The 17,203-nt window shown below is 29.6% G+C and overlaps 1 protein-coding gene across 1 annotated transcript in view; it reads left to right on the top strand.

The window, feature by feature from the left end:
• egln3 (egl-9 family hypoxia-inducible factor 3) overlaps nucleotides 1–11,859 on the top strand; it is a 28,445-nt gene extending 16,586 nt beyond the window's left edge. Inside the window, exon 5 of the mRNA XM_070920431.1 lies at nucleotides 11,004–11,859. Coding sequence (XP_070776532.1) covers nucleotides 11,004–11,032 — 29 coding nt within the window. The 3' untranslated portion in view covers nucleotides 11,033–11,859. The remainder of the gene's footprint in view (nucleotides 1–11,003) is intronic.
• Nucleotides 11,860–17,203: the final 5,344 nt, after the last annotated feature.

Below are 17,203 nucleotides of genomic sequence, written 5' to 3'. Positions count from 1 at the left end.
TAGGCAAAGATGTATGGCAGCACTAACAGTAGAAATAGCTGTAATATTAGCTGAGATTAATAATAGCAGCTTTAATAGTAACAGAACTACGGCTAAACATAATAACTGTAGTGATGAGAGTCAGGCAGCAGCACCCAGGCGTACCAGGACCACGATCCACAGCGACCTACGAGTCGACAAAGCACAAAGAAACTCCGGGGAAGAAATAAAGTTAGTAACATGCATTGGACTGTGATGAATGTGCAAAGATGAAGAGGGAGAGGAGGAAAGCTCAGTGCATCATGGGAAGTCCCCCAGCAGTGTAGGCCTATAGCAGCATAACTAGGGGGCTGGTCCAGGCAGGCCTGAGCCAGCCCTTAACTATAAGCGTTATCAAAAAGCAAAGTTTTAAGCCTACTCTTAAAAGTAGAGAGTGTGTCTGCCTCCTGGACCCAAACTGGGAGCTGATTCCACAGGAGAGGAGCTTGACAGCTGAAGGCTCTGGCTCCTGTTCTGTTTTTGGAGACTCTAGGAACCACAAGCAGCCCTGCATTCTGGGAGCGGAGTGCTCTAGTAGGGTAATAGGGTACTATGAGCTCTTTAAGACATATATACTTTCATTCATATTTTCATACATATTTTCATACATACTTTCATACATATTTTCATATATACTTTCATACATATTTTCATATATACATTCATACATACGTACCTTCATACATATTTTCATATTTACTTTCATACTTATTTTCATACATACTTTCATACACATTTTCATACATATTTTAATACATATTTTCATATATACTTTCATACATATTTTCATCCATACATACTTTCATACTTATTTTCATACATACTTTCATACATGTTTTCATTCATGTTTTCATTCATGTTTTCATACATATTTTCATACATACATACTTTCACACATATTTTCATATATACTTTCATTCATATTGTCATATGTACTTTCATGCATATTTTAATAAATACATACTTTCATACACATTGTCATACATACTTTCATACATATTTTCATATATACTTTCATACATATTTTCATATATACTTTCATACATGATTTCACATATACATTCATACATACCTTCATACATACCTTCATATTTACTTTCATACTTATTTTCATACATACTTTCATACATGTTTTCATTCATGTTTTCATACATGCTTTCATACATACTTTCATACATATTTTCATACATACATACTTTCATACATATTTTCATGTATACTTTCATTCATATTTTCATACATGCTTTCATACATGTTTTCATACATATTTTCATACATACATTCAAACATGTTTTCATTCATACTTTCATACGTGTTTTCAGATCTACATTCATACATGTTTTCATACATACATTCATACATATTTTCATACATACATTCATACATGTTTTCATACATACATTCATACATATTTTCATACATGATTTCATACATACTTTCATACATACATATTTCCATACGTACATACTTCCATTCATATTTTCATATGTACTTTCATACATACATACATATTTTGATACGTACATACTTCCATACATATTTTTACATATGTTTTCATACATTCATACTTTCATACATACCTTCATACATATTTTCATATATACTTTCATACATATTTTCATACATACATATTTTCATACATACTTTCATATATATTTTCATACATATATACTTTCATACATATTTTCATATATACTTTCATTCATATTTTCATACATGCTTTCATAAATGTTTTCATACATATTTTCATACATACATTCATACATATTTTCATTCATACTTTCATACATGTTTTCATATCTACATTCATACATATTTTCATACATGATTTCATACATACTTTCATACATATTTTCATACATACTTTCATACATATTTTCATACATGCATACTTTCATATATACTTTCATACATATTTTCATACGTACATACTTCCATAAATATTTTCATATATGCTGTCATACATATTTTCATACATACATACTTTCATACATATTTTTATATATACTTGCATACATATTTTCATACATACTTTCATACATATTTTCATACATACCTTCATACATATTTTCATACATACCTTCATACATATTTTCATATATACTTTCATACATATTTTCATACATACTTTCATATATATTTTCATACATACATACTTTCATACATATTTTCATACGTACATACTTCCTTAAACATTTTCATTCGTACATACTTCCTTAAACATTTTCATACGTACATACTTCCTTAAACATTTTCATATATACTTTCACACATACAAATTTTCATACGGGCATACTTCCATACATATTTTCATACGTACATACTTCCATACAGATTTTTACATATATTTTCATACATACATACTTTCATATATACTTTCATACAGATTTTCATACATACATACTTTCATACATATTTTTATATATACTTGCATACATATTTTCATACATACATTCATACATATTTTCATACATACATACTTTCATACTTATATTGATACATGCTTTCATACATACCTTCATACATAATTTCATACATACCTTCAGACATGTTTTTATATATACATTCATAAATACCTTCATACATACTTTCATACATATTTTCATACATGCTTTCATACATACCTTCATACATGTTTTTATATATGCATTCATTCATACCTTCATACATACTTTCATACATGCTTGCATACATACCTTCATACATATTTTCATACATACCTTCATACATGTTTTTATATATACATTCATACATATTTTCAAATATACTTTCATACATATTTTCATGCATACATATTTTCATACATATTTTTATATATACTTGCATACATACCTTCATACATATTTTCAGACATACCTTCATACATGTTTTTATATATACATTCACATATTTTCATATATACTTTCATACATATTCTCATCCATACATACTTTCATACATACTTTCATACATATTTTCATACATACATTCATACATATTTTCATACATACCTTCATACATATTTTTATACATTCCTTCGTACATGTTTTTATATATACATTCATACATACCTTCATACATATTTTCATATATATTTTCATACATATTTTCATACATACATATTTTCATACATACATATTTTCATATATATTTTCATACATACTTTCATATATATTTTCATACATACATACTTTCATACATATTTTCATTCATACTTTCATACATGTTTTCATATCTACATTCATACATATTTTCATACATACTTTCATACATATTTTCAGACATGCATACTTTCATATATGCTGTCATACATATTTTTATATATACTTGCATACATACATTCATACGTACATACTTTCATACATATTTTCATTCATACCTTCATACATATTTTCATACATGCCGTCATACATGTTTTTATATATACATTCATACATATTTTCAAATATACTTTCATACATATTTTCATGCATACATATTTTCATACATATTTTTATATATACTTGCATACATACATTCATACATATTTTCATACATGCTTGCATACATACCTTCATACATATTTTCAGACATACCTTCATACATGTTTTTATATATACATTCATACATATTTTCATATATACTTTCATACATATTCTCATCCATACATACTTTCATACATATTTTCATACATACATTCATACATATTTTCATACATACTTTCATACATATTTTCATACATGCTTTCATACATACCTTCATACATATTTTTGTACATTCCTTCATACATGTTTTTATATATACATTCATACATACCTTCATACATATTTTCATATATACTTTCATACATATTTTCATACATACATATTTTCATATATATTTTCATACATACTTTCATATATATTTTCATACATACATACTTTCATACATATTTTCATTCATACTTTCATACATGTTTTCATATCTACATTCATACATATTTTCATACATACTTTCATACATATTTTCAGACATGCATACTTTCATATATGCTGTCATACATATTTTTATATATACTTGCATACATACATTCATACGTACATACTTTCATACATATTTTCATTCATACCTTCATACATATTTTCATACATACCTTCATACATGTTTTTATATATACATTCATACATATTTTCAAATATACTTTCATACATATTTTCATGCATACATATTTTCATACATATTTTTATATATACTTGCATACATACATTCATACATATTTTCATACATGCTTGCATACATACCTTCATACATATTTTCAGACATACCTTCATACATGTTTTTATATATACATTCATACATATTTTCATATATACTTTCATACATATTCTCATCCATACATACTTTCATACATATTTTCATACATACATTCATACATATTTTCATACATACTTTCATACATATTTTCATACATGCTTTCATACATACCTTCATACATATTTTTGTACATTCCTTCATACATGTTTTTATATATACATTCATACATACCTTCATACATATTTTCATATATACTTTCATACATATTTTCATACATACATATTTTCATATATATTTTCATACATACTTTCATATATATTTTCATACATACATACTTTCATACATATTTTCATACATACATACTTTCATACATATTTTCATACATACATATTTTCATACGTACATACTTCCTTAAATATTTTCATATATACTTTCACACATACTTTCATACATACCTTCATACATATTTTCATATATACTTTCATACATATTTTCATACATACATATTTTCATATATATTTTCATACATACTTTCATATGTATTTTCATACATACATACTTTCATACATATTTTCATTCATACTTTCATACATGTTTTCATATCTACATTCATACATATTTTCATACATACTTTCATACATATTTTCATACATGCATACTTTCATATATGCTGTCATACATATTTTTATATATACTTGCATACATACATTCATACATACATTCATACATATTTTCATACGTACATACTTTCATACATATTTTCATACATATTTTTATACATACCTTCATACATGTTTTTATATATACATTCATACATACCTTCATACATATTTTCATATATACTTTCATACATATTTTCATACATACTTTCATATATATTTTCATATATACTTTCATACATATTTTCATACATACATATTTTCATACATACTTTCATATATATTTTCATACATACATACTTTCATACATATTTTCATACATACATACTTTCATACATATTTTCATACGTACATACTTCCTTAAACATTTTTATATATACTTTCACACATACAAATTTTCATACGTACATACTTCCATACAGATTTTTACATATATTTTCATACATACATACTTTCATATATATTTTCATACATTCTTTCATACATACAGACTTTCATACATATTTTTATATATACTTGCATACATATTTTCATACATACATTCATACATATTTTCATACGTACATACTTCCTTAAACATTTTAATATATACTTTCACACATACAAATTTTCATACGGACATACTTCCATACAAATTTTCATACGTACATACTTCCATACAGATTTTTACATATATTTTCATACATACATACTTTCATATATATTTTCATACATTTTTTCATACATAAAGACTTTCATACATATTTTTATATATACTTGCATACATATTTTCATACATACATTCATACATATTTTCATACGTACATACTTCCTTAAATATTTTCATATATACTTTCACACATACTTTCATACATACCTTCATACATATTTTCATATATACTTTCATACATATTTTCATACATACATATTTTCATATATATTTTCATACATACTTTCATATATATTTTCATACATACATACTTTCATACATATTTTCATACATACATACTTCCTTAAATATTTTCATATATACTTTCACACATACTTTCATACATACCTTCATACATATTTTCATACATACTTTCATATGTATTTTCATACATACATACTTTCATACATATTTTCATTCATACTTTCATACATGTTTTTATATCTACATTCATACATATTTTCATACATACTTTCATACATATTTTCATACATACATACTTTCATACATATTTTCATACGTACATACTTCCTTAAACATTTTAATATATACTTTCACACATACAAATTTTCATACGGACATACTTCCATACAAATTTTCATACGTACATACTTCCATACAGATTTTTACATATATTTTCATACATACATACTTTCATATATATTTTCATACATTTTTTCATACATACCTTCATACATATTGTCATACATACAGACTTTCATACATATTTTTATATATACTTGCATACATATTTTCATACATACATTCATACATATTTTCATACATACATACTTTCATACATATTTTCACACATGATTTCATACATACCTTCATACATATTTTCATACATACCTTCATACATGTTTTTATATATACATTCATAAATATTTTCATACACACTTTCATACATATTTTCATACATGCATACTTTCATATATACTTTCATACATATTTTCATACGGACATACTTCCATAAATATTTTCATATATGCTGTCATACATATTTTCATACATACATACTTTCATACATATTTTTATATATACTTGCATACATACATTCATACATATTTTCATACTTACATACTTTCATACATATTTTCATACATACCTTCATACATATTTTCATACATACCTTCATACATGTTTTTATATATACATTCATACATACCTTCATACATATTTTCATATATACTTTCATACATATTTTCATACATGCTTTCATACATACCTTCATACATATTTTCATACATACCTTCATACATGTTTTTATATATACATTCATACACACCTTCATACATATTTTCATACATGCTTTCATACATACCTTCATACATGTTTTTATATATACATTCATACATACCTTCATACATATTTTCATACATACCTTCATACATACTTTCATACATATTTTCATACATGCTTTCAAACATAGCTTCATACATACCTTCATACATATTTTCATACATACCTTCATACATGGTTTTATATATACATTCATACATATTTTCATATATACTTTCATACATATTTTCATGCATACATATTTTCATACATATTTTTATATATACTTGCATATATACATTCATACATATTTTCATACATGCATACTTTCATATATACTTTCATACATATTTTCATACGGACATACTTCCATAAATATTTTCATATATGCTGTCATACATATTTTCATACATTCATACTTTCATACATATTTTTATATTTACTTGCATACATACATTCATACATATTTTCATACTTACATACTTTCATACATATTTTCATACATACCTTCATACATATTTTCATACATACCTTCATACATGTTTTTATATATACATTCATACATACCTTCATACATATGTTCATATATACTTTCATACATATTTTCATACATACCTTCATACATATTTTCATACATACCTTCATACATGTTTTTATATAAACATTCATACACACCTTCATACATACTTTCATACATATTTTCATACATGCTTTCATACATACCTTCATACATGTTTTTATATATACATTCATACATACCTTCATACATATTTTCATACATACCTTCATACATACTTTCATACATATTTTCATACATGCTTTCAAACATACCTTCATACATACTTTCATACATATTTTCATACATACCTTCATACATGTTTTTATATATACATTCATACATATTTTCATATATACTTTCATACATATTTTCATACATACATATTTTCATTTATATTTTCATACATGCTTTCATATATATTTTCATACATACATACTTTCATACATATTTTCATACATACATAGTTTCATACACATTTTCATACATGCTTTCATACATACCTTCATACATATTTTCATACATATTTTCATACACACCTTCATACATGTTTTTATATATACATTCATACATACCTTCATACATACTTTCATACATATTTTCATACATGCTTTCATACATACCTTCATACATACTGTCATACATGCTTTCATACATACCTTCATACATATTTTCATACATACCTTCATACATATTTTCATACATACTTTCATATATATTTTCATATATATTTTCATACATAATTTCATATATATTTTCATACATACATACTTTCATATATATTTGTATACATATTTTCATACATGCTTTCATACATACCTTCATACATACCTTCATACATATTTTCATACATACCTTCATACATACTTTCATACATATTTTCATACATGCTTTCAAACATACCTTCATACATACTTTCATACATATTTTCATACATGCTTGCATACATACCTTCATACATATTTTCATACATACCTTCATACATGTTTTTATATATACATTCATACATATTTTCATATATACTTTCATACGTATTTTCATGCATACATACTTTCATACATATTTTCATACATACATTCATACATACATTCGTACATATTTTCACACAGACATATTTTCATTCATATTTTCATACATACCTTCATACATATTTTCATACATACTTTCATACATATTTTCATACATGCTTTCATACATACCTTCATACATATTTTTATACATTCCTTCATACATGTTTTTATATATACATTCATACATACCTTCATACATATTTTCATATATATTTTCATACATACTTTCATACATATTTTCATACATACATACTTTCATACATATTTTCATACGTACATACTTCCTTAAATATTTTCATATATACTTTCACACATACATATTTTCACACGGACATGCTTCCATACACATTTTCATACGTACATTCATACATATTTCCATGTGTACTTTCATAAATACATACATTTTTTCATACGTACATACTTCCATACATATTTTTACATATATTTTCATACGTACATTCATACATATTTCCATGTGTACTTTCATAAATACATACATTTTTTCATACGTACATACTTCCATACATATTTTTACATATATTTTCATACATACATACTTTCATATATACTTTCATACATATTTTCAAACATACATACTTTCATACATATTTTCATACGTACATACTTCCATAAATATTTTCATATATACTTTCATACATATTTTCATACATACATACTTTCATACATATTTTTATATATATTTGCATACATATTTTCATACATACTTTCATACATATTTTCATACATGCTTTCATACATACCTTCATACATATTTTCATACATACCTTCATACATGTTTTTATATATACATTCATACATACCTTCACAGATATTTTCATATATACTTTCATACATATTTTCATACATACATATTTTCATATATATTTTCATATATACTTTCATATATATTTTCATACATACATACATACTTTCATATATACTTTCATACATATTTTCATACGTACATACTTCCATAAATATTTTCATATATACTTTCACACATACATATTTTCATACGTACATACTTCCATACATATTTTCATATGTACTTTCATACATACATACATACATATTTTGATACGTACATACTTGCATACATATTTTCACATATATTTTCATACATACATACTTTCATACATATTTTCATACATACATTCTTACATATTTTCAGACATACATACTTCCATACATATTTTCATACATACATTCTTTCATACATATTTTCATACATACATTCTTACATATTTTCAGACATACATACTTTCATACATATTTTCATACATGCTTTCATACATACCTTCATACATATTTTCATACATACTTTCATATATATTTTCATACATGCTTGCATACATACCTTAATACATATTTTAATACATACCTTCATACATGTTTTTATATATTCATTCATACATATTTTCATATATATTTTCATACATACTTTCATACATATTTTCATACATACCTTCATACATATTTTCATACATATTTTCATACATACATTCTTACATATTTTCAGACATACATACTTCCATACATATTTTCATACATACATACTTTCATACATATTTTCATACATACATTCTTACATATTTTCATACATACTTTCATACATATTTTCATACATGCTTTCATACATACCTTCATACATACTTTCATATATATTTTCATACATGCTTGCATACATACCTTAATACATATTTTAATACATACCTTCATACATGTTTTTATATATTCATTCATACATATTTTCATATATATTTTCATACATACTTTCATACATATTTTCATACATACATACTTTCATATATATTTTCATACATACCTTCATACATACTTTCATACATATTTTCATACACACCTTCATCCATGTTTTTATATACACATTCATACATACCTTCATACATATTTTCATACATACATACTTTTATAAATATTTTCATACATACATACTTTCATACATATTTTTATATATACTTTCATACATATTTTCATACATACCTTCATACATATTTTCATACATACATACTTTTATAAATATTTTCACACATACTTTCATATATACTTCCATACATATTTTCATATATATTTCCATACATACATACTTTCATACATATTTTTATATATACTTTCATACATATCTTCATACATACCTTCATACATATTTTCTTACATACATACTTTTAGATATACCTTCATACACATTTTCATACCTAATTTCATATTTACATACATATTTTCACAAATAATGTAACACATTTCCTACATAATTATATACATATTTTATATCAACTTTAATACATATACACACACATACATACATTTATAAATATTTTAATAAATGCTTCAATATATATTTTCATACTTCATACGTTGATGGATTTATACTTTGATTTGGTTCAATTTGATTGTGTTGTTCACTTCTAAGTTTCAAATGTTTTATTTATATCCCATGTGTCTCTTCTGTGTTTGAGCTGCAGCTCTGCAGCAGGGCAGCAGCTCCAGCTGAATGTGAGGGGACGTCGTCACCTGGTGTCTGACACCCTGATCTGCAGGAGAGGACGGCAGGAATCCTCCTGACTCTCAAAGCTTCAGGAAAACTGAAAGAAAAGAAAAAAGTTTTTTTCTCTGTCCTGGACTCCTGTCGGCGTCCAGGCTGGAAAGAACAACCTGCCTGCACTGCTGCACGTGCTGCTGTAACCTGATGAATGATGAGTTCAGGTGACCTGCAGCTGCTCTGAACTCCTCCTCCTTTCATGATGTTTGTGCAATACTCTACTGCCTTCTACTGAGAGCTGAGACGGAGGAAAACAGCGGACTGCACCTTTAAGCTTGCTTCCAACTAAAGAAGAAGGAGAGTTGATCAACAGTCTTTGACATTAGAGACATGAACATATGTGATAGAACTCTCTGAAATAAGATGAAGACTCACATGAACGCTGTGTGTTTAGTCATGGAGGAACATTATTGTTTACTAGTAAATGACTTGTAAATATCCACCAACCAATGTGGGCTGGAACTCATAACAACGTTGAGGATTAAAAAAAAGTTGATAAAGTGAAATTCTGTGTTAAATCTGAAAATTTGAGCAAAAGTTCATGAAGTCGTGGAAGACGTTTAATGCAGGTGATTAAATGACAAGTGAGAGAGGCAGAGTCAGGAGACGATGACTGAACTCTAAAGCCTCCAGATAGCTGACAGCACATCATCAGTAGGTCTCAGTGTCAAACCCCTGTACTGTGTCTGTAGGATACATATCAGGTGCAAGTGAAAGGAACTATGTCATTTAGTACTAAGTACGAGGAATTTCTTTGAAAGAAAGGCTCCATTTTGTTCATTCGTGTTCCTTTATTATTGCAAAGTTCAGAGCTCTAAAAAGGTATATTTAAAACTTGTGAGCACAACATAATCATTTGTGCACCTAAAATAACAGCTTAATTATCTTGTTCACACAGAATATGGAAATGTTTGTGTGCAAATAGGATTTTCTTGAGCACAGAAGATTAAAAATCTCACCTTTCAGGCCTTCAGGGCCTCGGTATTTGTATTCTCGCCTGTAGCCAAACTTAACAGCTGACATGTTCAGCAATGAACTAAATGCTCTATAGTTTCTGCTACTAATTAACTGAACACCGTCTACAGCATTTTACCGATAATTAGCACCAAATTACAGTTCTTTCCTGGAAACATATTAAGAAATTTGACAAAAGAATTCTTAACTTAATGTTGACGTCTCTGAAACTTTCAACAGCATCTTTGCATTGAGAAGACTGTGAGGTTGAAGGTTCCAAGAAGCGAATGCGTAGTTTTTTGTTGTTGTTTGTGTCAGATTATTATTTCTAAAGGGAAAGAATGAACTGTCAGGCTCACTCGAAGATGATTAAGAAATTACAGACACATAAAACACAACCCAAATCAAAGAGATAATGACGTTTGAGTTTGTATTTTAAAGAAACAGACCTATTTTTCTCTTGGATTTGGAGAAACTCAATCTAAGAAGTGTCGTGACTTTGATTTGATCATTTTGGAGAAACGCCACACTTTCTCTCTGCTGTGAGTTTTGTTCCGGAATCTTAAAATGGCCGCCGGCATTCTGAGCGCGCTCCGTCCTCCACCGACGGAGAAGGACGAAGAGGAGATAGATTCCACTGATGCAGCAGATTTGACGGGCGGCGTGTGAAGCGGCTGTCACAGAGTGTGTGCATGAGAGCGGATGAATAATTGATGCTCCGTTCAAACGGCTCTTTGGAGACGTTATTGAGCCCGAGTCGCCGTCCTGAAAGAATAACGCTCGCTGCCAACTTACACCGCCTTTAGAACTGAGCTGTCATTTCGGCTGCAGCCTGACTGGGACTACCTGAGTTTTAATGTTGGTGTAAGTGCACTGTGTTTGGTGGAAGAGTAACAGAAACACTGTCTGACGTGTCCAACACAACTTCTATTTCAAGGGTGGGTTTTGTTTCACTGTTTTTGAATGCAGACTGTGTGTTTCTGTCTCAGAGAATAAAACGATGAAGAAACAGGATGCTGGAAGTCTTTTTTTTCAGTCTTTTTAGAAGCTGTAATGTTCATTAATCGTCACAGAAAACCTTTAGATGGAACAAACGTACTGATGATGTCAGTGATTCCCAACCTGTTCTGGTTTGTGGCCCCTTAAACTGAAGGAAGTCTTCATCGCAGGTTACAGCTTCAGTCTGAGATTATTTCATCTGAAGGATTTTAGGAGGAAATTTGGGGGAAATATGTAGACAAAATGTAGACATCAGTCTCGTGTGTGTGTTAAAGTAACTTAAAGTGTTTTTGGTTATTTCACATGACAGATTTCAGCATGTTTTCTCTGAGCTCTTCTGACTGGTTTAAAAGTGGGCGGGGTTTAGAAGGAGGAGATGTCACAAACGTATGTGCACCAATGAGGATTTAGCAACTGAAAACACTCGGCAGTGAAATTAAAACATGAAGCTGCGCAGACATTAAAGGATTAAACATCACTGGAATCAGAAGCTGGTGACAGCTGGTGGTCAAACCACAGATCAGCTGCATTTTGAGTGTTGAATTAAAGATGTTTCAGTGTTCATTTCTGCTTATTTACTCCTAAATATTTAATGGTATAGATAAATACTTGACAGTTTTCAGGGGCTTTAAGTAGCTTGGTTAGCCTAGCTTAGCATAAAGACTGGAAGCAGGGGGAAACAGCTAGCCTGACTCTGTCCAAAGTTCACACCTGATTAACATGTTGTCCCTTGTTTGTTTAATCCGAACACAAACAGCTAACAAAGGTAAAAACAATGACATGTGGCTTTAAAGGGGGTCTCAATCAATCTTCTTACTGCATTGAAAGGAAACAAATTAGCCGGATGAGAATTAAAAGGATCCTTTCAGCCTGAAAACAACTTCTTGTTTCCATAAAATGTTGGACAATTTCTTTAAGAGGCCAAACGGAACAAATCTAGTGTTTTACAAGAAAAGAGCTCATTTGAAGTACTGGGAGACACCTGGAGATACATGGAAGGGGGGTGTCAGACAGATGTAGTACAGTAATGAGTACAATATTTACCTCTGAGATGTGATGGAGTAGAAGTACTCAAGTATACTCAAATAAAGTACAAGTACCTTGAATTTGTATCACCCTACAGCCTTTAAAATATTTATTTTCAAAGATGTTTTTTCCTCATTATTCTTATGACCAACTATAATAGTTTGACCGTATCATTTCATAATGTGAAACCTGATATATGATGTATTACCTCATTTGACAGTAGTACAGCGTTTTGTACTAATTGAGCCAAAGCAGGACTCATAAAACATCATTTAAGGACATTCTGCAGATTTTAATTATATATCAAAATGCTGCTGATGTAAAAATAAGAAATTAAATTCATGTGTTGAATTTAAGATTCTGTTGTGTCTGTGTCACAAACACAAGAAATTAAAGGCATTTAACCAAATGTATAAAATGATTCATATAGTTTAACAAACTGCTGACTGAGCATAATGTGCATACAACTGGTAGACACTAGAGCCAAGTAAAGTATGAGTGAATGAGGTGTTGATGGAATGATTTGTGCTCACCTGTAGTTCCCTGTTGATCCCCTGGATGTCTCTGTAGCTCCACTCTGATAAACACACACCTCACCAGCGGCTCTGTGTGATGACATGTAGGAGTCCTGTCTTATGTATTAATATCAAACACTGTAGACCAGAGCCTGTGCACAAAGATGTGATGTTTCTCAATTTCAGAGTTTCTCAGAGTCTTCAGTGTTAGTCTTTTAAATCTCTTCATAAGACGCACCTCCACAAACCAAACTCCATTCAAAAATCTGGCATTTTAAGACTAATGTACATTCTTTTATGTGTTGGTTTAATTTTGCACAGTATCTTGTCTCTGAGTGAGAATGCTCCACTCACTGAAGAAGACTGTGGGATGTGGGTGAAAGCTCTAAAAAGCTAGTAAGTGGACCTTTGAGCTTAGACTTTTAGCTTAGCTGGGTTACACGTTAACATTTCTTATTTCATACTATATATATTTAATATATAAATTAATTTTATATAAAGTAAATCCATCTGTTGTTCTGTGTGATGTCTAATCTATACCATGTAATCCTCATGTTCCAGTCCTCTTTGTTCAGCCTACAATATATTTAAAAGAAGCTTTTATTTAATCACCTTGTTGTGTTATTTCAGGTTAAGAAAACCGACCTGAACATGTTGAGGTTTCATAAAAAGCAGAGGTGTTCATTAAAACTAATTTCTTCAGATCTCTCAGTCTAATGACTGACAGGATCAACGTTCAGCCTGACGTTCGTTAGTGCTGCGATGGTCGATTACCGCTGATGACTTCACTCCTCTAATGGAACAAACCATTAGACATGAAGACATTCAGAGAGAGAGACAGGCTGAGGTCAATGAGGTCAGGATGACTTCACCTCCTCCATCAGCAGCCAGTGGTAGAAGGTCAAAGGTCACAGGGACATGACGGCAAACATTCTTCCTACAAATTAAAAAAGGTGAATAGTGTCCACATCCAACACCTGGGGACAGGTGCAGCAGCAAACAGCAGCAAACAGCAACAAACAGCAGCAAACAGCAACAAACAGCAGCAAACAGCAACAAACAGCAACAAACAGCAGCAAACAGCAACAAACAGCAGCAAAGGAAAGGGACGATTCGACCTGCTAAGTCTTCATGTGAACAAAATCTGAATATATCTATATCTATAGATGATCACATGATATAAAGTAGTAGACAGCGGGTAAGATGGAGGGACCCTGGAGCAACAATTTGTTGGGCAGGTTGGGGGGGGTGAATCAATGGTTTGAATCAATGTTTTAAGTAAGTAAAGGGGGCGTGTTCAAGGTGTTCTGACCCCTTTAACAAATATTCACTGTCCAGTTAAAAATGGGCTCTAAACCTTATCTGGCCTCCTTTTTTAGCCTGTTAATTACTTTTTATTTAAGATATTTTCATTAGCATGAGTAGTGCTGTAAATGCATTATATATATATATATATATATATATATATATATATATATATATATATATATATCATTTTGAGTTTTTGTGCCTCAGTTTTTAGTGCATTTTTTGGCTTTTGTGACTCATTGACTTCAGTCTACCAACCATCGTGACAGGCTGCACGTCTGAGTGGTGACCAGTTAAATTGGTTTTCTGAATCTCATCTCATTCAAATAATTTGTAGAGTCCTAAAGAAGTAAGACTATTCAGTATTTCATAAGAAAAAACGTTTTTTCTTTCGTTTTAACTTATATCATCATATCATCTTGAGACTCCACAGATTTTTCCTGAGATCACTGGTCTACTGAGAATCTTTTCTGTATAGACGGTAAAAGACTCAAATTATCCCACAATGCAACACAGAGAACAAGTGCTGGTCATAAATAAATATAATAAATTCAATATAAATTCTCTTTCAAGCAGTGCAGACAGTCAGACTCCCCGTAGGAACATTACAGGAATGATTTTTCTTCAGGAACTTAAACGTCACATCATGTCTCCAGTAGCGACGGCGTGTCTCCAAAATACTTCTACAGATTTTTGTGATGTTTTGACTTCTGGTGCATGTTGGGAATTAGGGAGATCAGCCCCTGTGAAAGCGCCGATGAAAAACCGGTGAGTTTTCATCTCTAACGCTTTGTTTCATCATCCGTCCATCACGGCCGATGATGAAAGGCCGCTCGTTACGCCTCCGGTGAACGACTGACGCTGTCGGATCTAAATTCCACATCAGACCTCCTCACTGAGACGGACAGCCAGAGGTTATTAGAAGGAGCTTCAGGTTGGAGCACCTCATCACACACACATACACACCAGTGCTGCCTGTGATCTATGATTCATGTGCGCTCATTTAAAATAGTGTGAAATATTTAAAGTTGGCTGGTCGGCCTCAGAGGGTCGGCTGACTGACCTCTCTGCTCTTATTACTGCATGGGGGAGGAGGAGGAGGGGGAGGAGAGATGATACAGACAAGAAAGTGGGGGAGAGGAAGATAATAAAAGTGAGAGAGACGAGGAGGACTGGATACCAGGATGGATAAATGTAGGCTTCATGAGTCAATACTAGCCCAATAATCAGACTGAAGTGGCAGTTAGTTCACTTCATTATTCAGCATTTGTGTTCATGTTATATATATTTATTATTATTATTATTATTATTATATTTTTTT

This window comes from Enoplosus armatus, chromosome 15, assembly GCF_043641665.1.
Source record: "Enoplosus armatus isolate fEnoArm2 chromosome 15, fEnoArm2.hap1, whole genome shotgun sequence".
In the NCBI taxonomy this organism is placed as follows: domain Eukaryota; kingdom Metazoa; phylum Chordata; class Actinopteri; order Centrarchiformes; family Enoplosidae; genus Enoplosus; species Enoplosus armatus.
The sequence above is the reverse complement of the archived record's forward strand: the minus strand, read 5'-3'. Positions and strand labels throughout refer to the sequence as shown.